This window comes from Coniosporium apollinis (assembly GCF_000281105.1).
Source record: "Coniosporium apollinis CBS 100218 chromosome Unknown supercont1.60, whole genome shotgun sequence".
Taxonomy (NCBI): Eukaryota; Fungi; Ascomycota; class Dothideomycetes; genus Coniosporium; species Coniosporium apollinis.
The window spans coordinates 1-27925 of record NW_006913322.1 but is presented as its reverse complement, the minus strand read 5'-3'; the positions used below and the strand labels follow the sequence as shown (position 1 = coordinate 27925).

General features: G+C 53.8%; 12 protein-coding genes across 12 annotated transcripts; 7 read left to right on the top strand and 5 right to left on the bottom strand.

The window, feature by feature from the left end:
* Nucleotides 1-20: 20 nt before the first annotated feature.
* Nucleotides 21-1217, top strand: W97_08656 (uncharacterized protein; the record flags this gene model as incomplete). Its single annotated transcript, XM_007786523.1, has 1 exon — nt 21-1217. One exon carries the CDS (start codon nt 21-23, stop codon nt 1215-1217), a length of 1197 nt encoding a protein of 398 aa, XP_007784713.1.
* Nucleotides 1218-1605: 388 nt separating this feature from the next.
* Nucleotides 1606-5281, bottom strand: W97_08655 (uncharacterized protein; the record flags this gene model as incomplete). Its single annotated transcript, XM_007786522.1, has 5 exons — nt 1606-2374; nt 2451-4297; nt 4350-4475; nt 4528-4812; nt 4979-5281. 5 exons carry the CDS (start codon nt 5279-5281, stop codon nt 1606-1608), a joined length of 3330 nt encoding a protein of 1109 aa, XP_007784712.1.
* A 559-nt stretch (nt 5282-5840) lies between these two features.
* On the top strand, nt 5841-9221 carry W97_08654 (uncharacterized protein; the record flags this gene model as incomplete). Its single annotated transcript, XM_007786521.1, has 7 exons — nt 5841-6116; nt 6179-6229; nt 6278-6473; nt 6532-6998; nt 7066-8573; nt 8715-9033; nt 9084-9221. The coding sequence occupies 7 exons, from the start codon at nt 5841-5843 to the stop codon at nt 9219-9221; spliced, it is 2955 nt and encodes a 984-aa protein (XP_007784711.1).
* Nucleotides 9222-9895: 674 nt separating this feature from the next.
* Nucleotides 9896-11119, top strand: W97_08653 (uncharacterized protein; the record flags this gene model as incomplete). The annotated part of the gene is made up of 2 exons (XM_007786520.1): nt 9896-10185; nt 10240-11119. 2 exons carry the CDS (start codon nt 9896-9898, stop codon nt 11117-11119), a joined length of 1170 nt encoding a protein of 389 aa, XP_007784710.1.
* A 408-nt stretch (nt 11120-11527) lies between these two features.
* Nucleotides 11528-13481, bottom strand: W97_08652 (uncharacterized protein; the record flags this gene model as incomplete). Its single annotated transcript, XM_007786519.1, has 2 exons — nt 11528-12648; nt 12704-13481. The coding sequence occupies 2 exons, from the start codon at nt 13479-13481 to the stop codon at nt 11528-11530; spliced, it is 1899 nt and encodes a 632-aa protein (XP_007784709.1).
* Nucleotides 13482-14666: 1185 nt separating this feature from the next.
* On the top strand, nt 14667-16298 carry W97_08651 (uncharacterized protein; the record flags this gene model as incomplete). The annotated part of the gene is made up of 1 exon (XM_007786518.1): nt 14667-16298. The coding sequence occupies one exon, from the start codon at nt 14667-14669 to the stop codon at nt 16296-16298; it is 1632 nt and encodes a 543-aa protein (XP_007784708.1).
* A 732-nt stretch (nt 16299-17030) lies between these two features.
* Nucleotides 17031-18594, top strand: W97_08650 (uncharacterized protein; the record flags this gene model as incomplete). The annotated part of the gene is made up of 3 exons (XM_007786517.1): nt 17031-17609; nt 17665-17932; nt 17984-18594. 3 exons carry the CDS (start codon nt 17031-17033, stop codon nt 18592-18594), a joined length of 1458 nt encoding a protein of 485 aa, XP_007784707.1.
* Nucleotides 18595-19291: 697 nt separating this feature from the next.
* Nucleotides 19292-20854, bottom strand: W97_08649 (uncharacterized protein; the record flags this gene model as incomplete). Its single annotated transcript, XM_007786516.1, has 1 exon — nt 19292-20854. The coding sequence occupies one exon, from the start codon at nt 20852-20854 to the stop codon at nt 19292-19294; it is 1563 nt and encodes a 520-aa protein (XP_007784706.1).
* An 891-nt stretch (nt 20855-21745) lies between these two features.
* On the top strand, nt 21746-22477 carry W97_08648 (uncharacterized protein; the record flags this gene model as incomplete). Its single annotated transcript, XM_007786515.1, has 1 exon — nt 21746-22477. The coding sequence occupies one exon, from the start codon at nt 21746-21748 to the stop codon at nt 22475-22477; it is 732 nt and encodes a 243-aa protein (XP_007784705.1).
* Nucleotides 22478-22971: 494 nt separating this feature from the next.
* W97_08647 (uncharacterized protein) lies at nt 22972-23751 on the bottom strand (the record flags this gene model as incomplete). The annotated part of the gene is made up of 2 exons (XM_007786514.1): nt 22972-23134; nt 23222-23751. The coding sequence occupies 2 exons, from the start codon at nt 23749-23751 to the stop codon at nt 22972-22974; spliced, it is 693 nt and encodes a 230-aa protein (XP_007784704.1).
* Nucleotides 23752-24628: 877 nt separating this feature from the next.
* W97_08646 (uncharacterized protein) lies at nt 24629-25630 on the top strand (the record flags this gene model as incomplete). Its single annotated transcript, XM_007786513.1, has 2 exons — nt 24629-24802; nt 24872-25630. 2 exons carry the CDS (start codon nt 24629-24631, stop codon nt 25628-25630), a joined length of 933 nt encoding a protein of 310 aa, XP_007784703.1.
* Nucleotides 25631-26645: 1015 nt separating this feature from the next.
* Nucleotides 26646-27041, bottom strand: W97_08645 (uncharacterized protein; the record flags this gene model as incomplete). The annotated part of the gene is made up of 1 exon (XM_007786512.1): nt 26646-27041. One exon carries the CDS (start codon nt 27039-27041, stop codon nt 26646-26648), a length of 396 nt encoding a protein of 131 aa, XP_007784702.1.
* Between the last annotated feature and the right edge of the window lie 884 nt (nt 27042-27925).

Sequence of the window (27925 nt, the reverse complement as noted above, 5' to 3'; positions counted from 1 at the left end):
CAGAATATGTAAAGCCGCACATGCACAAGATCCAACAACGGTCCTTCAAGCTACAGGCGGTGCTGGGGCTCCGCTTCTATGAGGCGGCACCGTTCCCGCCGGTACAACCAGTGATCCCGGATGTGACGGCACTAAGCGTTGCTGTCAATCGAGGATCACTCGAAAGTCAACACGATACGACATCGCCTGCTGTCCCTCCTCAGCAATCACCTGCCTCCGCAAGCCCAAACCTACTCGCAAGTGAAACCTGGGATCCGAGTTACTGGTCGTTCCCAGTAGATCCCGCAATAGGAGTCATATCACTCCCCAAGCCCGTCTCAGCCATGTGGTGGACACCCGGTCTCGCTCACGATCTCGTGTCCTGGCATGAACTCCTTTCTGCCCGACCTCAGCCACAGCAGGGCCCCATGGTCCGCTCCACACCGCTACAACGCATCACTGGCACTTGGACGGCGACTGCCATACCACAGATCCTCTTCGACATGAGCCTCACCAAGGTCGGCTCGATAACGCTCTATGACATCACCATTCCACCTCAGTCAAACCACAGTTCTCGGTACTCAGCCGGCCGCTGGCTCTTCATCCTCATGAACCAAGCCACGGGCGAAGACTCCGACGCTCCTTCTCGACCCGCCTCAAGTATCCCCACCGACCACGGCGGCCGCCTTGCTATCAGACAGGCACCAGCCCAAGCCGCCGACAACGTCTCGCAGCACCATACACCCGCCCACATAGCCGACAGTGCTGCAGAGGACCAGACAGCATCCGCCAACCCAGAGCGCAACCCCAAGAGACGCAAAACCCACAGCGATATGCCGGCACCGCCCTTACCGCATCAATACCAACCACAACAGCGCAACCCTCTTTCCACCAAACCTCCTCTACCTCCCTTTGCTCCCGGCACATCCTGGCAGCTCCTCGCCCTCCCGCTGTACGCAGTGACATCGCAATTTTCCCGCTCTACGAACATCCCCACCTCTACAAGGCGCGAGGAGTCCAGCGGCCCCAACAACGACAGCGCCACTAATGCACAGGGAGCCAGGAACTCGAGGGAGCTGGTGCAGACGGAGCTTAGGCTGGGCCGTGCCGGGTTTCTACCGCTGGTCGATGGGCATGAGTTACGATTTGAGTTCTGGGATCGGTTCTGTCACGCTATGGGAAAGGGACAGGGAGCATTGATGCTGTTGACGGAGGAGGTGGTGGGCGGAATAGGCTAGGTAGGGGCGCAGTGGATGTGTGGAAAAAGAATGTATTGACTCGGAGGGGTCGTTTTGCATCGGCTGCTAGACAGCGGGAAGGTCCACGGGAGATTGGTTCTCGTTACATGACAAGGGATGGGATCGGACGACTGAAACAGACATTGAATGATGATACGGCCTATGCAGGCTCTTATCTTACGGGCAGAGAGCTGAAGTGGAAATCAATGGAGCTGAAAGCAGCTAGAACACTGCAAGCTACATTTTGCGCCAGAGTGCATTGCTCTCAGCCTATGCATATCTTACACTTGCACATGCATTCCCCACCTGCAGCAACAGATCCACTCATGCCATCAGATGCCACACATGCTACTTCGCAAGCCACATCTCTCCGTACCACACATCCCTTTCAATACCCACCCCTCCCACCCCTACCACCTCCGCCGCCACCGCCTCTCCCTCCTCTCCCTCTATATCCACCACCGCCGCCGTCCCTGCCCTGCTGCTGCTGCTGTCCGCTATAGCTCTCGCGGCCATCGTACCTATCATACCCATCTCCACCTCCACCTCTGTTCTGCGACCCGTCGTACCCGCCTCCATACCCACCCCTTGACGCCTGTGGCGCTCCATACCCGCCCTGTCCACCATACCCACCTCTTCCCGCGCCCGGCATCGGCATAGGCGGCATCCCCTGCGCCTGCGCCCACTGCTGCATAAACCCTGGCGGCAGCATCCTCGGGTCCGGCGGCGGGCCTCTCGGATCGAACGGCGGGAAGCCAGGCGGTCCACGGCCAAAGCTACTAGGATCGAAATTCGGATTCAGGTGCGCCGCAATGGGGTTCGCGTAATTCAGTCCTCCTTGGTTGCCGCCGTTGCTCGAACGCGTATCATAGCTCCTCGGGCCCTGGTCTTCATACCCACCGCCGCCGCCGCCGCCATTGCGGTTGTTGTTGTTGCGGAACTGGTGGCTGTTCCTGCCGCCGCCTCTGCCTGGGCGGGAGCCGCCGTTGAAGTCGTTATTGTTGAATTGGGCGCCGCCGTAGGAGCGGCCGGAGCGGGAGGCGCGGGCGCGGGTGGTTTCGATGTCAGAGCGGTCGAGGGCAGGTGGAGGAAACTTGACACCGGGGAGGAGCATAGATTTGTGAATGTGGGTTGATTTGGGCATTTCGTAGTGGACACTAGTGTGGGTTGTTAGATGCTGATTCTCGTTGGAGATTGAGGGAAGGAGGAGAGGGGAAGAGAAGAGGGGCTTACCTGATGGACTGATCATCCTCGATGTCCGGCATTGTGCCGTCTCCGCCGGGATAGCTGAGGGTGCTCCCAGGGAGGTAATCCTCGTTCTTCTCGACCTTGCCGCTCAAGCCTTCGCTGATGCGAGCGTTGAGCTTGTACTTCGGCGCGCCTTGCTTCTTGCTGTAGAAATTCGTCGACACCTCTTCATACAGTGGATGGCTAGTGGAGAACAAGAGCACGTCCTTGCCAAGCTCATTCCTGGCCACTTCCTCCGCCGTTAGTAGCGGATACTTCGTTGCCATAGCATCCAGCAACCTCTTCGCGTTGATGAACGGCAGAAGCGCAACACCCTGCCATGCAAACTTCTTCCCGTTGAGATCGACCTCGAAGTCCTCTGGGTAGAAGTCTGCGATCTCGCTCGGTTCGACCATCAAAGGCCTGAAAACTTCAGGTATTGCATGATTGGACGCGGCTGGAAGCACACCCATCAGTTGCTCGTAGGGCCTGAAAGGTCTGCCCTTGTCAAATGTGATCTCAAGCTTGTCGAGGTCCACAAAGTCGGCGGCGAAGGGCGCGTAGTGGTATGGATAGTACCACGTCCACGAAGGACAACCTTGAAAGTAGTAAAGCAGAACCCAAGCAAGACCTTCCACGTACGCATTGGCAACTTTGTGCCGGAACTCAACGTCTTTGGGGTCGACCTTGAACTTTTGTTCATAGTAGCGATCCGCATAACCGTCTTCCCACAGGCGTACGGTATCGGGCGCTGGCTCGTCTGAGTTTTTCTGAGGATCTGCACCGGCATCCGGCGTCGCACGTCCGAGGTCTGCGCTATCATCATCGATCATATCTGCTTTGCGTTTGCCCAGCGCTGATTGTGGGGTAAGCCCAACGTCGCTGGCAGGAGTGCCGGGAATATCCGTGCCATTGGGTTCACCGTCAACAGTGGCAGCCTCTCCAGCGCCGTCTTGAGTACCAGGCGCCCTGCGTCCAAGCAGCTTCTCCTTAAGCACAGCTGCGGCGCTCTTGTTCGCTTGTTGAGCCTCTTGTGCCTGCTGGGCTTGCTGGGCCTGGAACATGGCCTTGCGGTTGACAAACATCTCGTGCGACATGATTCTGGCATCCTCTGGGTTAGACTCTCCAGGCGTAAAGCTGGGAATTTGGGCCATATCAGCGATGCTGGGTGCAGCAGGCGGTTTGCGACCTCTCTTAGGATTGGATGTTGGCGTGCTCGGGTCGCTATGACCATTTTGCCTCCCGCCTGGCGTGTAGTTTCTGCCATTACGCGCATCCTCGAGTCTCCTTCTCTTGGCGCCGGCTTCTCTTCTGTCTTCGGTTTGCTTGCGACGCTTGAAGATGGCGTCTTCTTGCTTGGCCAGCCCGGAAAGGATGCATTGCGCTCTCGCAAGGTCGACGTGGCCATCCTTGGTGACGTAACCTCCCATAATGGGAATATTTTCTCTCCATATGGAGATCAGCGTATCAATGCCTTGCTCTCTGATATCGAGACTGGGCAAATGCGGAAGGAAATCGTTGCCCACAAAAAAGCACATGAATACCCAGTCGTCTAATGCGCGCTCAAGATCGAATTTGAAAGGTTGATCTGGGACATACAACTCTTCTGCAAGGTACTCCCGCAACACCGACACATGAAGCCAGATGAAGGGCTTCAGAGTTGGCGAGTTCTGTTTCTCATCGAATTCTCCTTGCTTCTTCTTGGCCTCGCCGCGGCACTCCTCCGCTTTATGACCTGTCTGTCCGCAGATCCTGCATGTCCTCTGCTTCCCTTCTTGGAAGAACACATCTTCTCGAAGTACACGGAAGTGAGGTTCGTGAGTAGCAAGACCCAACATGATCAGATCAGCATCCTAGATTGTTCCGGTGAGTAACATGTCGTGGAGCGATGTCAGAATGACTTACCAAGCCGTAGATCACGTGACGAGTGTTCGGATCGTGTTCCGGCGACCGCCGCTGCGATCGAATGAACTCCATGATCTTGTGCTCGCCTTCGCCAGGGACAGTCGCGTCAGAAATGATGACTTTGAGCTGGAGTACGAATTAGACTAAGAATGCTTGAGGTTGCAGTGTGACAAAATACCTTCGCCCATGCCGGATCTGTGTTCAATTTGTACGCGCACCAGTAGCGCAAGCTTGCAGCCAGGATGTCCATAAAGGGGGTGCCTGGTGTGATGGCGTTGCTATCCCATGTCTTCTTGTTGATGGCTTCGTGGACCTCCTCCTCGATGACGCCATCTTTCTTTTGCGATTGAAGCATCTTGAGAAATTCAGCCTTGTCCTCATCTTTCTCCTTGGCCTCTTGTGCGGATCTGAATCGACGCGATCGCTGCTGGTTCATCTTCGCTCTAGGTGCAACACCGTCTGACTGTGTATTAGCGTACGCGTCGAGAGCAGGGAAGGGGTGCGAGATCGCGCGTATGAAAACAGCCATACCCCCCTCGCCGACGAGATGTAAAGGATCTAGTGCAGCCGTCTCAGGGGAGCATTCTTTCCTACTGAGAGTGCCATGTTGCGCATTTTGACATACCAACAGCAATCATAAGCAGCTTCCTCGGCCGCGACATCTTCACCACCCTATCGGTGTACTTGAAGACCTCCACCATCATCTCCTGCTCGGTAGCTGGCGCCGGTTTGTCCTCCGGATGCGAACACGGATGGACAATGCCGTTCATGTCGAGGTAAAGGTTGTCCGTCTCCTCGCCATTTGGATTCGGTCCTCGCGTGTCCACGGGTATGAATTCGCCGTCAATCTCTTGCGGCTGTTCCTCGATCACTTGTGAAACGATTTTGGGGTACTTTTGGGAAAGCCATCTGAAAAGGGCCGGAACGCCCATGGCGCCGGAGATTCAGGTTCGGACGGATAGACTGGCGAGTAGATACGAAGGGGGAGGGCTATCTTAAGGCAGCGACTCGGGCGCAAGGTGGGGGATGGAGGTGGTCGGAGGCGGCTCCGGTGCGTTTTCGAAGTGCGCGGAGCTCTCGAGGTCGGTCGTGGCTCAGGAGGGGTGCTCTTTCAGGTCATAGCCAGAGATGGTAAGCCGCAGCGCGCTGGTGGAGTAGCTCTGTGCTGTAGAACGAAAGGTTGAAAGGATCTTCCATCAAGGTCGCGAACGGCGAACGCGGCGTTACTTGGCGGAAAGCTTGCGGCCGGCTTAACTCCGGCTGAACTGCGAAGCTTCATGAAGCTTCATCGAGCTCTCTTGCAAGCTGGAGCACCGGGGCAACCTAATACTAGGCCACCTTGCACGCAGTAAATTTCTATGCGAATCGTCTTCACGAAGCGGATCAAGCATACCCGAATGTCCATATGAGCCACACCTGTACGAACTCGCCGACTCACAACATGGCCGTATAATCCCCTACAGACTCCTCCGAAACCCGCAGCCCGCAGCCATGTTGCGTATGCTTGAGAGCCAGGCGCCGGCCAAGCAGACGGTCACGGACACAATCAATATATTGAGCAGTCGCCTTGCCAGTGCCACGCTCCTCGAAGACCGACGTGCCGCTATACTCGGCTTGCGCAGCTTTGCAAAAGAGTACCCTGCTTCCGTGGCCTCGGGTTCCCTACGGGACCTCATAAGCAGCCTGGCCAAAGATGCCGCCGATGTCGACACGACCAAGGTGGTGCTGGAGACGCTGCTCATGCTCTTCAATCCGAATGAGCGTAGTGTACGTACATCTGACTGAGCGCAACAAGGCGTGGGGAAATATTGATCCAGGGGTGATTGCAGCCTGAAGCATCAGACGACGTTTCTCTCTGGCTAGCCGATGAGTTCACAATAGTATGTACAAGACTCCCCACCACTCAACAAGTGCTGAGCTTATGATAGCGCCAAGATAACATAACGATTCTGCTTGACCTGCTCGAAGCGCCCGACTTCTATCCCCGCCTCTACTCCCTTCAGCTCATCTCCGCCATCTCCTCCGCAAGGCTTGAAAGGACACAAGAGTGTATATATACGGCCCCGCTAGGGATCGGCAGGCTTACGGCAACTCTGGACGATACGAGGGATGCTATCCGTAATGGTACGTTCCCGCAAGTGTAGAAGATCATTGCTATACTAATCACGTGTTTCTCGCATAGAGGCTCTCCTGCTCCTGACTACCATCACGCAATCCCATGTCGAGCTTCAAAAGATGGTGGCGTTTGAGAACGCCTTCGAAAGGGTCTTCAATTTGATCCAATCCGACGGTGGACTGAATGAAGGCGGGATAGTCGTGCAGGACTGCCTCTCCTTGCTCGCCAACTTGGTCCGCTCCAATCTTTCCAATCAATCGTATTTCCGCGAGACTGGCTGCTTTGCCAAGTTGGCGGCGCTTCTGCCGGGAGGGTCGCAAGGCCGGAAATTTCCAGGTCAAGAGCAGGATGACTGGGCTAGCCCTCAGAAAGAGAAGAATCTATGGGGTCTCTTAGCTATCCTGCGCATGTTTCTAGTCGCGGGCAGCAAAGGTACGCCAGAGAACCAGAATGCCTTTCAGAGACATGGCCTTTTGCAGCAGGTTCTTGACCTTGCTTTCAGCACTGCTACGGCCATTCAGATCAGAGCCGAGGTAAGACCAGCAAGGGGATCTCGTGTCCAGAACCAGCATAGGGAATATCTTCTGACTACTGGAGTAGGCTTTGCAAACTTGCGCAGACATCATTAGGGGAAATGCCAGATTGCAAGAGAGCTTCGCTCAGATCCAAGTCACGCCACCAATCGACCATCATGCGACCGCCAACGGCCAGCCACATCCGAATGAGGTGATGAAGATTTACATAATCGATGCGCTGCTCGATCTAGCTCTATCCACCTCCTCCACTCAGATGTTTGACGTGCGTCTCGGTGCCATTGACTGTATCAAAGCCTACTGCCACAACCACATCCAGATTCGGCATCATTTTCTCCACCGCGCCATCAAAGGGCATCTGTCAGGCGAAGACGCGACCGCTAACGCCCTCACCATCCTGATTGCCGGACCACAAGCCTTCCAAAGCACCGACCCCTATCGATTCTGGTTCGCCTCTGTCCTTCTCTTCCACCTTATATACGATGACCCTGAAGCCAAAGCACTCCTGATGGACGTCATCGAAGGCGACGCTGAGGCCGGCGAAGACGTCGTCACCGCCATCCAAGCTATGGCCAGCCACCTAATCACCAGCCTTCAACCCAGCACCGCGCAAGACGAGCGCGTCGCAATCGGCTACCTCATGCTCCTATGTGGCCTACTCTTCGACTCCGCCGCGGCCACCAACGATTTCCTTGGCGAAGCTATCACCGTTAACAGCCTCGCCTCCTTTGTATCTAAGAGCCCCGCCTCCCGTGTCTTGACCAAAGGCCTCTGTGCAGCCCTGCTCGGCACAACTTACGAGTTCAGCACCGCCGACTCCCCGCTTCCCCGGCGCCAACTCCACGCCATACTCACCTCCGAAAAAGACCTCGGCCGCGATCGCTACCTTGATGCGCTGACCCAACTGCGGCAGCACCCCCTCATCCGTGACTTTGAGGTTCTTCCCCAGACCGCCGCGGCCGGATCCCCGGCCGCTGGCCTCCCCAACATCTTCTTCGATGCCGCATTCGTTGCTTTCCTCAAGGACAACTTCTCACGCCTCGCGCGGGCCATCGATCGGGACCCCGGCCTCGAGATCCACCTCAAAAGCCCTGAGGCTGTGGATAGAGACATCCTAGACTCTCTGCGCGGCGCGCTCGCGGAAAAGGACGCAGCCCTGCAGACCGCGGAAGCCGAGGCTTTGGACCTGCAGCAGCGGCTAGAGGTGCAGGCTGCGGATGCATGGAAAACGGCCGAAGCGGCGGCAGCGGAATTGGGCAGGTTGCAGGCGGGCGCCGCGGCGGAGATAGGCAGGATTGGCGCGATTAATGAGGCACTGCAGCGGAACCACGATGCAGAGATGCGCGAGCGAGACCAGGCGCACCAAGCGCGGGTGCAGGTGGTGGAGGCGCAGCTGCAGCGGCAGAGCCATGCGCTGGCGGTTGAGATGGCGCAGGTGAGGAAGGAAGCGGCGGATGCGGGGGCGAGGGTTCGGGCGGGGTATGAGACCCAACTTGCGAGTTTGAGGCAGGAGAAGGAGGCTTTGCATGGTCAGAAGAGCGTTGCGGAGGAGAGGCTCAGGAAGGTGGAGGAGTTGTATGGGGGCGCTGAAGGGAGGGTTGGGGAGCTGGAGCAGAGGCTTAAGGAGGCGGAGAACGGCGCCATGAAGAGCCAAGAGCGTATTGGGGTACTTGAGGAAGAGCTGGCAGGGATGAGGGGGGAGGTTGAACGGCTAAGACAAGCAAAGGAGCAGATGGAGACGGAGGCCGAGGTTCACGTCACTCAGATCTCAGAACTCGGCAGCAGGATCGAGGAGTACGAAAGCCGGATGCAGAGGTATCAAGACCAGAGGGCTGCCGCGGAGAAAGAGGCGGGCGAGAAGATCGAGGCGCTTAGGCGGGAACTGGATGAGAAGGAACAGGAAGCGAAGAAGCGGGCTGAGGCGATGCAGAAGGAGGTCGAGGAGAAGGAAGAGGAGAGGGTGAGGGTGCAGGGGGAGTTGGATGATCTACTCATGGTGCTGGGAGATTTGGAGGACAAGCGGACGAAAGATAAGGTGAGTACCTGACTACGAAGTCAATGACTCAAACACTGACGCGAATTTAGAAACGGCTGAAAGAGCTGGGGCAGGAGACTTCAGACGCGGAGGATGATGATGGTGAGGAAGACGAAGGGGGTGAGGAGGATGAAGACGACGGAGAGGGCGGAGATGGTAATGAGTCGGAAGATGATAAGTCGAGATAGGTTACTAGATATCTTTTTGATCCTTACAGATACCCATCTGTTGGAGATCCTGCATCTACGATCAAGACGCATGGTTCTCATAACAGACTGTGGAAGGAAGGCGATCAAACCGAACGCGGAGAAATAATGCTCTTAAGTTTTGGTCTTTCCATCCTGGAGATTAACTCTCACGTGCTTCTATACCCAAGCAACTTCCATTTTGCTACGGAACAACTTCTGTTCGTTGTGGGAAGACCTAAGGCGAAGTACCCAACGACAATCCATAATTCTGAGGTAGGAGATGGCCTAGGGTATGCAGAGGGGCCCGCATGAATCAGGTTTGGCTTATCCGCTCATGGCTCTTTCGCGAGCTGTGATTCATCAGAAACTGGGGAGGAACGAGTGTCAAGCAGGTCTGCACCGCACACGCACAGGACCTTTCCTGCAGCTCTGACCCATCAGAAGCACGCGGCTGCACGAACGGCGAACACCTGCGGATCACCAGGCTAGACGGCACTGCCACAACAGGGAAACGTAGGACGCCTCACTCTCATTTGCGATGGAAGGAGCATGTTGCATATATACCAGTTTCCTCCTCATGAGAAGTGAATCCTCTTCCGCCCTCTTTTTCAATCACTTCGTACAAGTCGTAACAACGGAGCTCTGGTTTCGCTTCCTTCAGTCAAATTGCCATCATGCCAGTCACGGTCTACCCAGCCCCCCACGGCGCTAATAAGGCGACGGACTTCCGCTATCCTGATGAATATAAAGTCAACCCCCTCACGGTGATGAGAAACACTAGCTTCGAAGAATATGAGGGCTGCAAATCGATTTTACAATCTTCCTTCGACGGCCGCGACTTGGAACAGATTCACGGACGCAGTAACGGCTTCGTCACAGCAGCTGTCAAGGCATACAGCTCGCACCATCACTTAGTGATCCGGCCAGACGATGTGTGGATCAGTATCTTGACTCAGTTCAGCTTGTACGTTAGAAGCTTACCCTTATCGGTGGACAAGTAGGAGCTAACACCACGCAGTTACGTCAACGCCCACGCCGAGGAACTCCGCTCGACTTTCGTATCTCATGATGGCAAAAAGAAACTCGTCGTCACCCGCCTCGGCGACCGGCACAGTGTCGACTTCGGGGGTGTCGCGACCGAGCTTACCGAGCTGATGGAAGAACACATCAACGACCCAAGCCTCCGCGGGTGGATCATGCAGGATTTCTCCACAACGACCGATAACGACCGCATCGTCAAGGCCATCGCCATGATGGGCACGCTGCAGAAATACTTCGAGTTCGGCTGCTGCATCACTTGCGGCCTGCCGTCCGTGACCCTGCTGGGCAAGCGAGAGGACTGGGCCAAGATGCTTGCGGCGCTTGACCGGCTCCCAACTTTTGGAAAGGAGACGGCGGAGTGGGCTGGTGTACTCAGCGTCGTCTTATCTCGCTTCGTTGCTACCTTTGACGAGCCGGAGAGCGAGAGGACCAAGGACTTCTGGCAGCGTATCGCGCACTATTCTGCCGGTGGCAGCGGGCCGAGCTACTGGTCTGGTTGGATCACTGCGTTCTGCGTCTGGGATGCCGAGGGCAATTCGCTGCGGGATAAGGGGAGATTGCCGAAAAACTATGGTATGAATGAGGCGATTACCCTGACGATTGATGAGCAGCTGTTCCATTGGGTTGATTCGGATGAGATGCCGCCCGGGTATGTGACTGTGCCGGTGACGGTGAACGACAACGGGGCTGTGTTCGTCGGTCGGATGGTCGCCGGTGTGGTGGGAGTCAGTGTTGTGAGCAGCGGGAGGGAACTGGAACATGGCGGCACTGGGATGGACACGCTGCGGCCAGAGGTTGGGTGGTGGATGTTTGAGGATAAGGAGGCGGAACCGGAGTGGACACCGGTGCCGGAATAACACGGGACGTAGGGATGCTAACTGCGTGGATGGAAATCCGGTTTGATAGAGGAGAGGCCGGCTACCGCCTGCTGCCAGGCTACTGAGTACGAGATGGTCGTGGTTTGCATTGAGAAGAGCTGTTTGGACGCCATCTCTGACTGTGCTCTTATTCAAACTGGTGGTTTCTTGCCGAAGTATATGCCTTGACTAATTTGAGCACGTGTCCAATGTCAACGCGTGCGCGACGTATAACTAGTAGATGCAAGCGAGAATTCTTGCCTGAGGTCCAAGGGTAAACTAACGAAAGTTTTGAATCTATGAACAGGCGGATACCAAAAGTGTATTATTGCGTGACCAGCACCTCCTCCCAACAATCCGCAAAGCCATTATATCGTATGTCAATGAACACTCCCGAAATGCCCTCGCTCAATTCGAGCTCGTAGAACTTTTTGCATCGCTTCCTTCGTCCGAGCTGTCATGCTCGGACTCTGAATGATGTTCCGCAACAATCTCCTCCGCCTCTGGTATCGTGGACATGACCTCCGCCATGGGCGCGAACAGCATGGCCTGCGCGACTGGCGAGGTTGGCGATAAGAGGAAGGAGCCCGGAGTCCTGGGTGTGCCAATCGTCGGGCGGCGGATGAGAGGTCCCGGAATAAAAAAGTTGGTGGCGAGCTTCAAGCCTGTTGCGTGCCGGAGCTTCTCATCTGCGGTTGGTGAGGTCGTAGGAGCTTCAGCAGCAGGAGCGAGAGGCGCGGGCGCGGGCGCTGGCGTTGGCGCGGTGGATGTAAGCAAGAAGTAGCCTCCAGATCCAGTAGAGCCTTCGACCCAGGAAGAGGTGTATTGTCCGCTCTTCTCGGCGTCTCTGACGAGGATGGCTTTGACAAGCAGCCATCCATCGTGGTTGTGAATTTTGACAATGGAGTTGTGCCATGGCGTTGGTACATGCAGCAAATCGTCGGTGCCTTCCGCTTCTGGGCCCCAGTTTACCAAGTCAGACGTGGTACGACAGTTGAACCGGCTGAGTAAATCAACACCGTATTTTGGCCCCGAGTTCAGATGTGCGTGGATAGAAAGACGGATGTACGCAGGGAAGAGGAGTTCGCAGAGATTTGAGTAGGCTTGGTTGCGCTTGAGCATCTCGAAGGCAATCTTCGGTGCGATCCTTTTCTGCTTGGATTTGGACTGTTTCAACATGAAGCCATTATGGGACAGGTCTTCGAGCATGAAGCGTGAGAAGCCCCGGTATAGAGCTAGTGCAGCCCTATCGCCAGAGTCGATTTTGTGGCGCAGTGCGCTGCCGTCGATGCCGAATCCGGTGGTCATGAGTTTGCGGCACAAAGACCCATCGCCCGTATGGGACGTTTCCACGTAGTTGGGCAACTCAATCCCGGAGACGTAGGTCAGGGGTGGTTGGGAGCTCTTGAGGGCCATGAGCTGGGGAAGGCCGAAAAACTGAATCTTGTGTGCCTCCGCGCCAAAGATGACGTCCTTCATCTCGATGAGTTGTGCGCTATATGTATCGACGACTTCATCGTCCACGCCAACTAGAGTTTTGCATTAGTATATCTAGGTTGCAGACAGGAAGCTGGGAGGACTGACTGCAATCGCTAAAAACATGTCCGTCCGAAGCAATGAACATGCGGGCTCCCGGTGGATAGATCTTCTCAACATCCTTCACGAACGCGAAAAGCCCCCTGAGCGCGAGCTCTTCGCCCTTGTCTGGGCGGATGCCGGCGACCTTGTTTAGCGAGGTGGATTTACAAGGGAATGCGGGAAGGACAAGGTCAAGTCTAGCACGACGAGATGTGAAGAGAAGAATGCGATCCTCGAAATATTTGCTTCCTCCAAAGTCCCATCTGTCGCCTTCAGCGATGTTCCTGAGCGTGTGGGAAAACAGCTCGGTAATATCAGCGGCCAATTTATGGGCTTTCTCGTCCTCAACGGATGTGAGGTTGCAGTGGGAGAGGCGAGAGGTCCGCAGGATGAGCTTGATCACCCATTCCACAACAGAAGTTGGAACTGGTGTTCCAAAGTATAAGTTAGGGATCTTGATCAAGCCACGGGTCTGCGTCTCGTCTTCAAGCTTGGTTTCGTACATCTCGAGCGTCGTGGGCAAGGGGGCATTTCCAGAGTCCAGATGCTCAGAGGTGATTGCTGTGCTGTTGTCGACTTCGAAGCCGGTAACGGAGGAGTCGCAGAAGCGAACTGTCTGTTTTCCGGAGTTGTTGCCGAAGAGCGGCTTCCAGTGGATTGCCCAGTCTGCCTCCACTTGGGTTGCCTTGGGTCCAAAGATGCTAACGAGATTGCCTGCGGCGTCTCGCGTATAGATAACACGAATTTGATGATAGGGAGAATCGCCTCGCTTGATTACGGCCATTGTTGCTAAGGCGATGGATGTAAGTCAAGGGAAAATAGATTCCACAGAACTACGGAGGTTGGAAAAACACAGATAATAGATGAGATGATGGTTGAAAGCGAACTGGTGTGAGGTGGAGCGTTAGTGGACGAAAGAGGAGGGATTTTGGGGATGTTGTCGACGACAATGATATGGAAGGCATGCTTCGGCTGACTTAATATACAAGATATCAGAGACTCAGTCTTCACAGCCGCTAGCCAAACACCGTTTGGAAGATGTTTGCTTGATGTGAACACCATGGTTGAAGTCCACATGCCGGCTATTGCAGCTGTGGGCGTTCTCACCGTCGCTCTCAGCGATGCCCGACATGCACAGCACAGCACAGCCTGGACGGGACGGGCTCCTGTAGGATTGGTAGCCATAGGGCGGTACAAGGGGAGCGCAAGCGTAACTCTTAGCCCCTAAATGCACGCTTCTATCCTTGTCGCCCATCTCAATACGGACGTGCGACCTCCTGGTTCCCAAAATGGCTGCTGACCAGGCCTGCGGCAGTTCCGAATAGTGGCTGAGGCGAGCAAGCTAAGCTGACTCACGACTGGCTGAACGAACCAGCTACTGAATTCCTGGATGCACAGGCGTCGACCAACATTTCTTGGCGTGTGGCGTAACGCAAACAGTTGCACAAGCTGAGGCAGCAAACAATTGTGGAGAGCTGTCGTGAGTCGTGATAGCCGATGTGGTGTTGAGACGGTGAGGCATCGCCGCCAGACGTGCCTCGTCCTCCTTGGCTCACCGCCACCAAGGGGCACACAACGCCGTGCCCCCCACCACCCGCTCTGCAGCTCCGGTTGGCAGGTCCAGCACGCCTCGGCGACTACGCGCAGCATCACCTCATGCGTGCCGATTTTTGCGCACTGCTCCGAAAACCCTCGAATGCACAACGCAAGGCTGGGGGTTGGCTTCAGCTGACTCTTCTTAGTGTTGCGCTGCATGCGCAGGCATCCCAAGTGTTGGTCAGGCCCGCCAAACAGTTCGTTGGTAAGAAAGAGGCTCAGACCTGTCGCAGTGGATTTTGAGGATATTTGCTCGGTGCCAATACTCCGTACATTGAAACACACAATCCCCCTCTCGCTCGTGTACTGAGATTTTCCACCCTTTCCTCTTGGCCTTTTCTCTCTCGATCTTTCCTCTTTTCATCACAACATCATGGATTATTCTCCTTGTTCGTCCCGCTCCGCTTCTGTCGCCTCTTCTTCTTCTCCTTCCATTCCGCGAATCATAGAATCCTCCCCCAGAGTCTCTTTCGAGTCCGTCAAACATTGTCCGCCGTCATGTACGTGTCGGCTGTCTTCTGCCACTCTGGTGCCCACGGAGAGCCTGGCGGAGACTCCTCTCATATCCAAAGGACCACCGCCATACACAGCATTCTCCAACGACCGAAGAAAGCTCCTGCTTGCCATCGTCACCGCCGCTGCATTTCTCGCTCCGGTCGCAGGCAACATCTACCTCCCAGCCCTTCCAACCCTCGCGAAAGAGTTTGGCGTGAGCGATGTCGCCATTAATCTCTCAGTCTCCCTCTTCATGCTTGTCTTCGCCATTGCCCCCCTCTTCTGGGGCTCCTGTGCCGACTTCATGGGCCGAAAGCCTCTCTACGCCATCTCCTTCCTGATCTTCGTCGTGGCTAACGTCATTCTCGCCGCCATCCCTCCCAACTACGGCTGGCTTATCTTCTTCCGTATCGTGCAGGCCATCGGCGCCTCTAGCGTCGCCAGTCTTGGCGCCGGCACAATCGCAGACATCTACGAACCCAAGGTCCGTGCTTCAGCTATATCGATATTTATGCTGGGCCCGCAACTGGGCCCTATCCTTGGCCCTGTCATTGGCGGAGGCATCACCGCCGGGGCGAGCTGGCGCTGGATCTTCGGTTTCCTGGCCATCCTCGGCTTTGCGCTCTGGGTTTGGATGCTGTTTTGTTTGCCCGAAACGCTGCGCGCACGCGTAGGCAACTCCGCCATCCATGCCAACGAGCCGTGGGTCAAATTCCCCGATTTTCGCGCACGTGCGCCGATTGAACCCGGAACAGTCATTATGAAGCGGCCGAGTGCAATGAACGTGTTCAAGCTACTAAGATATCCGCCTATTTCGCTCGTCTCGCTCAATGTCGCGATTCTCTTTGGAAGTTATTACTGCGTCGCCATCACCCTGCCCACGATTCTCGAGCGCGAATACCACTTCAGCTCCACCGGCGTCGGTCTCGCCTACCTACCCGCGGGCGTCGCAATGGTATCAGGCTCATTGCTTAGTGGGCGATACGCGGACTGGGATCGTGCGAGGGCAGCAAAGGCGTCCTCGGACGGGACTGTGATTCCCGAAAATCGGATCAAATCGCAACTGTTTGGCGTCGTGCTGTTTCCCATTGGCATTGAGATGTATGGCTGGTTTTGCCATTACCACATCCATGTGTCCGCCGTACTCATCGCGACCTTCATTATTGGATTTGCTATGTCGTGGGTTTTTGCGACTAATACGACATACATGACTGAATGTAAGCCGGGCCAGGCGGCGACACTCGTTGCCATCGCTAGCTTGTTTCGCAATCCGGCCGCAGCATTAGCTTCTTTGATCATCGATCCCATTACCGATGGGATTGGAATGGGTTGGGCGTTCCGCGGGCTGGCGCTCTTGGATATGGCGTGTGTACTGATTGTCATTGTGCTCCTGTGGTATGGGCCGGCATGGAGGAAGAAGATACAGGGAGAGATGGAGACGGAGAAAGAAAGGCCGAATCCACCGGCGCCGAGTCAAGTGTCGCTTGCGCCGAGCGCTATGCTGCGATGAGAGTTTGGGTTTTCTTCAGTAATCGTAGTAGTTGTGATGCAGATGATGCATTTGAAAAACTTCCCCCAAAGTTGTGATAGAGCCGCACCGTCTTGTTGATATCTTGATAAGTTCTAGAAACACTGCCTAGTAAGTTCAAACATCTAAATGCACCGACACAATACCACCCTCCAGAATGAACGCTGCTCGACATCCCGATACCAATCGCAATCTTGGTGGTGACTTATCACACAATTAGCCGCAGCCACTTCATCAATCACGGCCAAGACTCAGCGACATCGATGTCAGGAAATCCATGCCCCTGTCAGGCTGTCCATGCCTCGAAGCACGGCGGGCACGGACCGTCCGGCGGCTCCTGACGATCCAAGCTATTCTCGGGGCTGAGCGACTAGGGATTGATTTAGCTGCATATGCACGTGCTGCCGTGGGCTGAAGTGCACTTCGCTTCGCCCCCGCCGAAGAGCTGAGCGCTACGCAAGCTGTCCATTGTTTGGGCTACAAGATAGTGTATGCTGCTTGGCGGTCAAGACAAGCGTGAGGGCTGGCCGATAAGTTGCACCGAGTTCGACTGCGCCTGAACCTAATGTAGCTTGTTGGTTTGCAAGGGCGGTGTTGGCTTTGTGGTCCACATCGTAGGTAATTCGTTTATCTCTGGGGGATATTTACGATCCCCGAGACCCCACTCCATTCCACCACTTTAATCTTCTGTTCAACTACATGACGGCATAGATAATGATTCTCCTCATTGCAACTCTCATTCTACTCGTGATCGCCGGCCTCTACCACGTCCTAATTCCACCCTCTAACTTTCCTCGCAACATCCCCACAATCCCAATCTGGGTCTCGTTCCTCGGTTTCTTTACTCCCCTCGACCAACTAGAAATATACTCTCAGTATCTGGAACCCTATCTGCAGCAGCACGGAGCCGCCAAATACTTTTTCGGCGGCCGTTGGAATATCCTTGTCAAGAAGCCTGACCTCCTTTCGGATATATTGAAGCACGAAGACGTCTTCGCAAAGAGCGGGAACCAGAAGAAGATCCCCTACAGTGTACTCGCCGCTTTTACAGGCGACAACGTCATCAGCGCACATGGGCAGGCGTGGAAGTTGTACCGGGATGCCATGAAGCCAGGGCTGCAAAGGCACGATTTCGATGTAGATGGGATCAGGAAGAATGCGGAGAGATTGGCTTGGTTGCTGTTGGAGGCGCAGAAGGGGTTGCAGAATCCTAGAGGTGTTGCGGTGAATCCGCTGATTCAGAGGTTTGCAATGCAGACGCTTGGACAGACGGTCCTGGGAACTGATTTCAAAGTAAGCTCCGCTACTCGTCGAGATATACTCGAGTATGGTTTGACATTCGACGTAGACACTGGAATCAGCGACGTCGAGAATCCACACAATCCACACGCAGCTTAAGATGCAGATTTTCAAGCCGCTCTATCTCACGATGCCGTTCCTGGACCGCTTGCCTATTAAATCGCGGAGAAAAGCCAGGGCGCTTGTCGATGAGTTTGAAGACGAGCTTGTCAAAACTGTTTTGGAACAGACTGAGAAATTACCCGAGGACGATGACATGCTTGTTTCACTGATGAAGCGCGCAAGGCGTGATGGGACGTGGACGGAGCGCCAATTCCGTAGGTCATGCACCACCTCTTGGACGCGGTCATGACACTGACAAACTACAGGCGACAATCTCAAAATCGTATTCATAGCCGGTCATGAGAACGTCCAGCAGCTCCTAAACAGTCTCCTCTATGTCCTCGCCAAATACCCCCAAACCCAAGAGCAGCTGCGAGACGAGTTCCGGGCCGATTATGACGCCGAGAGCATGAAATCCTCTACCCTGCTAACTTCGGTACTTCTCGAGACACTTCGCCTGTTCCCACCAATCCCACAACTTGTGAACCGCAAGACAACCGCCGCAGTTCTCCTCGGTGACATCCCGATTCCCAAAGACACCTATGTCGGCTGGACCGCGACCGGCGCCCACAGGGATACGGAAGCATGGGGTTCCAACGCAGACGAGTTCCAACCGGAGAGATGGGGCGATACACCAGAGCAGGTTCACGGCAACATGCGGAAGCATACGAGCAAATCCCAGTTCATCCCGTTCCACGGTGGCAGGAGAGCGTGCCTGGGCCAGAACTTCGCCATGCTGGAGGTCCGAGCGGTGGTCGTAGAACTTTTGAGAACGAGTCGGTGGCGGTTTGAGGAGGACGCGACGGTTAAGTTCACGCCTGGAGGGTTGCTTGCGCCAATGGGGATGAGATTGGTGTTTGAAAACTTGAAGGCTTGAAGAGTGTTGCATGCGTATGTAGTGATAACGATTAGTCAATCCGCAGTTCAGGCACGCCTATTGTATCACTTCTATCTACTCAGCCTTTCGCCGAGCAGCTGACACAATACGGCGTACTTCGGCCGCACTATACAAGCTCTAAATCCTTGCCTCTATCTCGAGCCACCTATCATATCCGTTCGAACGTTTCGCTAACTGACGATCGTTCAAATCAAAAAGGTTCAACCCGTTTTGACGACACTCATCTTAGCCGAGTAGAAGGATTCGCAAAGAAGGCTAAGAGAAGCCTATTGATGATGCTGCTTGGATGGGTGAGGGGTCGAGCAGAACGAAGGGGACTGCTGTCCGAGTATAGACGTGAATGGAATACCGTGGATCTTGAACGAATTCCAAGGATTTAAAAAGAGTTTGTCTTGCAATAGAGCATGGCTGGCATTTTTGATCCAGCGTCATAATTATAGGGATCACCAGCATGTCAGGAGAAAGCTCACGTCAAGTTTGAAAAGGAGAAACGGGCAGAGCCTGCCTTGTGTGGTCACTTCGAACGACGAGGCGTGGAAACGCCATACTATAACGAGTATATGATGTTTCAGTCAGAGTACTATCTACGGCCCTAGACTTCAACCTCGGCAAAGAGTGTCTGGAGTAGCAATTTCAAAGAGAAACACTACCATAAAGTCGCTCGCGGCGAGCGTCCTCACTGAGACCCCCCCGGAAACGCCAAACGCGCGACATTCCTCCCCATCCGGCATCCAAACTCCACTGTCGCGGTAACCTGCTCGCCGGCACCGGCATAAAACAGTCCCGGCTCAACCTCAACGTCACCCAGGAGTGTCTGGTTAGCATCTAGCCTCGGGACCGAATCGAACAGCGGCTCACGGCTAATCCACGAAATCACGGGCTTAGTAGGCGGCCCGACGTCCAGCTCGAGATACTCGCCGAGCTCATCGTCCGTGACAGGCTGCTCCGAGACCAGCTTGTATAGGTTTTCTGCTTCCACCGGCTTCGGGTTTGAATACCGCCCGACCAGCCTAAGCTGGAAGAATGGTAGCGGATGGTTCGTTCCTATGCCTGTGGTTAGAATGTTCTGCGGTACCGGACCATCAACTTTGAAGTAACTTGAGCTCAAATTGCTCGTTGTAGTGAAGTGTGTGACGAAGCTGTCGACGTAGGGCAGCAAGAGGCCTGGCCGCGAACCAAGTTCTGGCTCAAACGCAAGGTCGCTGGTTGACAGCGGCGCGGCAATGACAACAGCGTCGAAGTCTATCGAATCAGAGACTGTCGGTGTGGAAAAGTAGAGCCGCCAAACACCCTGTGGTTGCTTCTTGATCTTCGCAACAGTCGTGCTAAGCCTCAGATCCGCTCCGGAGAGTTTGATCAGCCGGTCAACAAGACGGAGGTTTCCTCCAACAATCTCCGAAAGAGTGTCGCCACTGAATCCCAGGATGGCATCCAGGCCGTTCAGCTCGTCTACGTTTCCGAAAAACCTCTCTCTTATACCGGCATCGACGACCTCTTGCAAGAAGAGTGAGTTTCCGTATTGAGTACAGTCGAGAAGCCCGCTCTCACACACCCCCAATCTCACCGCCTTCTCCAAATCCACAGCCTTCACCGCGGCCCTGAGAGACGTGAACATGGCCGTGCCGAGCTGGCGATACCTCGTCTGCGTCGAAGTCACGTTCCGCGCATATTCCCACGGCGTGGCACCATACCTCTGGAACCACCTTAGCTTGCGAAAGAGGCTCCAGGTCTGCGGGTTCCTAAAGCCGGTATCTTCAACGAAGCCCCGGAATTCAGTGCCATCCCACACGCCGGTGCCCGCATCCGAGGGGGTAACAATTCTAGTCAGCAACCCTACGTTGGTAGCGCTAGTAGCGAGGCACGTGTCCGACAGCGTCGAGAACGTTGCGGCACAGGTGTCGATGGTGAATCGCGGGTCCCTGTAGATCTGAGTGGTGGTGATGCGGCCGCCGATGATGGGATTGCGCTCGAAGAGCGTGATTGAAGGGGGACCAAAGGGGTCAAGACGGCCGGCTTCGGCGATGGTGAAGGCGGCGGTGGAACCGGTTATACCGCTGCCGATTATGGCGATGCGGCGCGGCTTCCGCTGTGCAAACTTGGTTCCAATATCGATGTAGTCATGGTCGGTTTGGAAACCAGATGGCAAGCCGAGGGAAATCTGCGGATTGGATGGTAAAGCGAGTGGATTGCAATATGTTGCATGGAGCAACAAAGAGAGGAGTTGATGCGACTTCATCATAGTGTCTAGAGGGCTCTGAGGATGGAAATTTCAACAGTTTTGCTGCTAAACATAATCAAGATTGAGGCATAACTGGGAGCAAGACGCAGTACCCTCTAGGGGAGTGGGAGAGTCAAGTACGCCGTCCTAGAATAGGCGAGCAGGATCAGATGCACGGGAGGCACAGCTCCCATACACAGGTAGTGTTTCTCGAGGATTCAGGAAGCTGTCTAGGCAGCAATGCGGCACTTCCAATGCCAAGAACCGCTGTGCCTCACTCTCGTAGCATGCTGTGATCCTTCTTGCGTTTTAAGCTGGAGATATTAATAGCGTTACGCCCATCGAGTCATCCTGCGCATGGTAGAAGGATTTCAGGCCAAGGTTGCCCGCGGGGCTCGCTCCGAAAGATGTAGAGCTGCTGAAGATGTAGGATAAGGTATCCTATGAGAAAGCGCAAAGCCAAAGACCGCAAGACATCGAGTCGCTGTACCATCATAGGATATCTCTTCTCGGGAGTGCGGATGCACAGCCATGAAGGATTCTCTACCCTGTTTCGCCCTGGAACAAGCTTTGGAACAAGCCTCTGCGAGCAATTGTGAAACTTAAGGTAAATGTGAACGGGACAGAAAGAAGTATCTGTGATGCTGCAGGTGTTCCAGCTTACCGTGTCAAGACTTGAGCTGGGATCCTATGAAGTTTTGTCGCTGAGGAGCCGGGCACGTGCCGGGTCAGCATACGGAGATGTGATTTCCGCCAGAACGCCAACAGCGGCAGAACTTTGCCTAATATAGGCGGGGCTTGTAACAATATCACGTTTTCGAGTCGCTCTTAGCCCTTGTGTATCTGCGATACAAGGACAATCTTAGCTTACAGCCTACCGTACGGCTACTATCTATCAGGTACCTGCTCACTATGTCGCACGCCGATAATCGAGCATCCGAGCATGAGACCCGCTGGACGGCTGTAGACAGCTACTCCTTCGCTTGCCTCCATCCATCCTCCTCAGCTACTCCATCTAATGAAGCCCTTCAACGCGTTATCAGTAACTCCCGTACGAACGATCTTGCCGACATCGCTGTCTCCCCCTCCCAAGGCAAATTTTTGATGCTGCAAACGCGCATGCTGCGCGCTAAACACGTCCTTGAAGTCGGGACGTTGGGCGCTTACTCTGCCATCTGGCTTGCGAACGCGGGTCCTGATGTCCGCGTCACAACCGTCGAGATCGACGAGAAGCATGCACGGGTCTCAAGAGAAAACTTGGAAGCCGCGGGTGTGGGTGAGAGAGTCGAGATCCTATTGGGCAGCGGACTGGAAGTGCTGCCGCGGCTCAGGAAGGAGGTGGAGGAGGGAAGGAGGGAGAGATACGGTTTTGTGTTCATCGATGCGGACAAGCAGAATAACTGGTCGTACTTCGATGAGAGTGTCAAGATGTGTGTTCCTGGGGCTTGCATCGTAGTGGACAATGTAGTGAGAAAGGGACAACTGGCGGATGAGGAGGCGGCGGAAAGCGATCCAAAGGTTAAGGGAAGTCAGACGGTTGTGAAGAATGTGGGCAAGGACGAGAGGGTGGATGGGATCGTGATGCAGACCGTTGGAGAGAAGGGCTATGATGGGTTTCTAATTGCTGTCGTAAACGGCAACTAAGACAGAGGCCGGCTGGAGGGCCCGGAGTATGTAAGCTGCATGCCTCCCTCTTCTGACTGAGTCTGCCCTGAAAGCCCATTCTCGTGGATCACTCGTCCTGCAGTGCGCCTCCTCGCAAACCTGCGGCTAGCTAGACGAGATTCCGTCTCTTCAAAAGGTGGCGCATGAAATCCCAGGATGCTGGGCCTATTCTCGGTCCTTGCCTGTTGATTTCCGTTTTTGCGCGAGATGTTACGTCGGGAATGATATTGGAGCGGTGCAAAAGAACACAATCACATGAACCTAGTTCAGCGGGGCAAAGGCTCTGCTTGAAGGGGTTTATCGCTGGTCGGTGTATTTGGTTCAGACGCCTGGGCGATTAGACATCAATGTCGAGGCAAGCGAGAACCTATCTACAGCCACTCACATAATTGATATGTATCGCGCTCGATATGCCTATAACTACTTATTTACAGCGGATATTGCAGCCTGCAACTGGATGAGCGCTCTGACGTTCAGAACTTAGTATACCCTTTCCCCTTGACGAAAGTCGCGTGCCATGGAACATCTGACGGATCCTTGCTGGCAAGCTCATAGTAAAAGTCCGCATGCGCTTCAGCGTCTACTACAGTACCCACTGGACCACCCTCTGGTGTTCGCTGATCAGCGTAGTAGAAACTAATAGGGAGCCAATAGTTAGCATTACAAAGCACATTGAACTTATGGAACAGGTTCGAAAGTGTGGGCACAATGTGGTACACCTACCGATATCCCTTCTTCGCGAACGCGGCGGCTGCAGTCCCGATCCAGTATGCTGCGGCTGACTTCCCAACTCCAAGCGTCACAACCATGGGTACAGGCATCACCATGGTGTTCAGGATGTTACCAGTGTAGATGAACGCCCTCTGTGTCCCTTCCGGAAGAGAGTCAAATCCAGAAACAGCTTCCTTCGCAGCGGCAAACGCGCTTATAGTCGCAACGCGCAGATCACGCTCTAGATCCTCAATGGCAAGAGAGAAGGGGTCCTCGGGATCTGGCGGGGGTGTTAGAGCGGCAGCGTTGTAGACGACTACGCTTGGCGTTCCCAATTCTTTCTTGACTTTGTCAAAGATGGCTGGTACTGATGCAGGATCGCTGAGATCGGCTTTGACATTCAAGTAGTCCTCACTGGTCTTGCCGTCGGTCACACGTCGTGCAGTGAGAGCGATGCCGTAGCCGGCGGAACTGAACTTCTTGGCCAGGGCACTGCCAATGTTCCCTCCGGCTCCAAGGATCAGAGCAACGGGTTTGGACATGATGCACGCAATTGCACTGAGGTTAGAAGCTGGGTGTGATGGAAATGAAACGATGACTTGATGGTGGAGATGGATATGGTGCTTTCAGCTCGGTAACGATTCTGATGGAAACTGGTTGGATCTCCCAGTAGCTACTACCTCCGTTTATATATCCCTTTGACACCAAACGTGAAGAGATCCGGCCCCAAACGCCGATCTTGATGTTGCCTGCATGTTGTCACTGAACAAGGAGCTGATGACCAATCCATCTCACCCCATCAGGATTGCTAATGTCTCCGCTTGGCAATCAAACACCAAAAGTCTAATAACTCCTGAGTTTGAGTTTAACAGGCCTCAAATGATTTCGTAGCCCTTCGGGTTGCTGATAGTCCGCATCCGCAGTGTATGAAAGCCGATTGAAGTTGACTGATCGGAACTTGAATCGCGCGCACCAGCTTTCGCCTTTCAGTCGGAGAGAGAATTAACAATCAATCCAATACGAGGCTGTATGATCGAGCGGATCGATTGAAAATCACTCCGCTTTCAGTCAAACCATCAGCTTCCGCACTTGGCAATAACCTGCAAACCCTGGGGATTATCACTGAATTCAAAGCCCATCTCGTAAGACTGATGCTGGAAGCCCCAACAGGTAGGGAATGTTGCTGACAAATGCCGCATTTCACTTGGATATCTGACATAATTCTGTCTCCTGAATGCAGAGAACTCAAAGCAGACCTCAAGTCTATATCGCAGGGGAATATAGATAGCATTCAAGTCCGTTGTGACTGTCAACAAGCTATCAAGTGCAAAAGCGAGTCTTGCCGACAATACCGTGGAAACTGGATTTCTTGTCCATCTAAACATCATTTTCAATAATCGTAGATATTCATTTATCACAATGTCCAAGCTCATCACCGTCTCCGGCGCAACAGGCACCCAAGGCGGCTCCGTAACAAAATCCATCCTCGCCGACCCAGAATTGTCAAAAGAATTCAAAATCCGCGCTATAACACGCGATGTCATGAAACCCACGGCCAAGAAGCTCGCGGAGCAAGGTGTTGAACTAATCAATGTACGTACCAAACAATCCATACATCCACGAACGAAACTCCAAATCACCTAACCAACCCACTCCCTCCAGGCCGACCTGAACTCCAAAGAGTCCGTCTCAGCAGCACTCAAAGGGTCCCATACGGTGTACCTAGTCACCAACTTCTGGGAAACCGCCAACCCCGCCGACGAGATCCGGCAAGGCAAGAACGTCGCCGACGCGGCGAAAGAAGCCGGCGTGCAGCACCTTATCTTCTCCTCCCTGCTGAACGTAACAAAAACCACCAACGGCCGGCTAACGCACGTCTCGCACTTCGACGGCAAGGCCGAGATAGAAGACTATATCAAGCAGTCCGGCGTGCCCTGCACGTTCGTCCTCGCCGGGTATTACATGTCAAACTGTCTCGGCGTGCTTAGCGAAGACGATGACGGGGTCTACACACTCACGTACCCCGTCAGCGCATACGCCAAGTTCCCGTTGTTCGACGCGGGAGAGGACATGGGCAAGTTTGTCGCCGCTGCGATCAAAGCGCACGATTCCAGCACGCTGCCTAACGGCGCCCATGTCCTCGCCGCCTCCGCATACTACACCCCGCCGGAGATCCTCGAGACCTTCGCCGACGTGACCGGCCACGCGACGCGCTTCGTGCAGGTCTCGCCAGAGCAGTATAAGTCTTTCCTGCCGGCGCAGATGGCCGACGAGATATTGGAGAACCACCTGTTCATCGAAGATCCGGGATATTTCGATGGTGCGGACTTGGAAGCGAGTTTGAAACTGCTTGAGGATGTGGGCCGGAAGCCGACGACGTGGAGGGAGTTTTTGGAAAGGAACAAGGGGACTTGGCAGTAAGCGGAGGAATGAATGGCTGGAAATTGAAGGGGAAAAATCAAGTGTGGCGGTATGGTGTAATGACATAAGAGATCAGGATGTGGAAGAAATTCACAGAAATTTCAGTCAAAATGTAATTTCTGTTTCGCAGCATGATACCGTCGTTTTCAATTGAACTAGACACTGTTGGCGCACATATGTCAAGTGCTCAAATCCTCTATTTATTTGATTGAAGTTGACTCAAATCGCGGCTTGCGTGAGGACTTTTTCGGCAGTATTGCAAATAAGTAGGTGTTGATTCGGTGATTATTCATACTAGATTGGATTGGTACTGGATCTTCAATACAGGCGGTACTGCGGCTAACTATCTCAAGGATATCTAGAGCTGCCGAATTGTGGTATCTAAGCTCTTAGCTAGTGCTATTAATAGAGATCTATAGGACTAGTATATAATTATAGTGGTGATTAGCTAATAAAGTAGCTAAGGTTTAGTATCTTATCCTCTAGTAGCCTACTAGGTAAGGCAGGCTGCTATCTAGACTAGTAGCACTACCTTAGTAAGTACTAAAAAATAGTGGTATTAGATTGTTTTTTCCTAATGCGGCATAAATACATATTATAACTACTTATTTGCAACACTATTTCTCGGAACTAGCTATACTCTAACAAAACGTCTATTCTAATAAAAGTACTTTCTAGCTTTAGGTAAAAGAATATAGATATTATAAGAGATCTATAGGCGATACTTCTTATAAAAGGCTTTATTTAGCTTAAAAGAGTAATCTAGTAGCTATACTTTCATGAAGATCATCCTTAAGGCGAGGGTCCCTGACCAGAGGAATCCAATGCCGGCAGTGATCCGCCACTGTGCGGAGCCAGAAGCATTGCTTGTTCCGAAATTGATCAAATTGGATAACAAGATACCAAGGGTGACAAACAGCTGATAGGCGCTGAAGCGCAGTCACGAATCAGCAAAGCTCTTGAAGAGAAGGGAGTGGGACAAGCCTAGGAAAGTCTAAAGCAACTGGAGACGCACCTAACAAGAGCTCCTCGGATCAAGGTGGGAGAGCTTTCGCCTATATACATACCACTTCCGGCCATAAGTATCTGCCGGCTTTGCAGCAGCGAGGGCGCCGATACACGCTCCTATCGGCCAACCACCAACGAGTATTCCTGATAGAGCAGGCGGCCACTCATACCCTCCACTCGGGGTGCGGTTGGCAAATCGTGACTGGAAGTCGGGCATTTGTAGATAGCCGGCGATCGAACCAGTGTCGTAGCCAAAGATTATTCCTCCCATGGACACCAACACGCACATGATAAATGCTCGAAACGTGATGACTGGCATGTGGTCGTCGACGTGGCCCTTGTCGACATCGTGAGGGCTCCCATTAGCAGATTTGCCGACTTCGATCCGCTCGTTGTCCGCCATCTTTGACTAAATCGACTTCCAAGAAGGCTTCGCGTGTGGTGTCCTTTGAATGCAGTGTATTGGGTCAGAACTCTCAGAATAGCTTCTGAAAAGAGAGTATTTTGGAAATAGAGAGCAGAGACGAAGGTAATGACACATGTAAAGTTAAGATAAAGTGTGGTAGGGCCGGGGCGAGCATGACAGCACTATATCATCATGCAAGAGCGTTCCGCACATCTCACCCTGGTGAACGAGAATTAGCACAGTGTGAGGAGCGCTCTCAGAGAGCGGGAGGGCCTGCTACGGATCGCGTCACTGTCAGTCCACTCTTCTGCCGTCCTGACGCGCAGGAGTCTCCAGGGAACGAACTCATTGACTATTGGCGCCGAAGGAATCCATGCAGGCATGGAACCCCGACATTAAACTGGAGATCGAGAGCGGAACTGTCAGCCGGCAGGTTCTGATGTTTAGCTTCAGCTTCAGCCACCTAGCTTACGCAAAGTTTGATATGAAAGCAACGGGCTGGACGCTTTGATATAGGTTATTCTCGTATCTGAATTTACTGTATACGATGTGGCGTTAGTGCTAACTACCTGGCATTCCATAGAGAGCCTTATTGATAATCACCCTTCCTCACCTAACTAGCTAGGGGTCTGGTTGGATCTAGTACTAGCTGCATCGAGCTGCATTCAACTAGCGCATAACGGGAAGTACCTGACCGAGCGGGAGCGGGAGACTATTGCAGAGTTTCATCTACGGGTGAAACGGTAGCACTACTACGCGATCCGTGCGCTCATGCTATCGGTTACAAAATATTGAGCTATCTAGAAACAAATTTTATCAATCTCTATCTCCTAGTTATTGAGGATTAGGGGTTTGTCACGACATTGCAGCAAAAAAAAAAA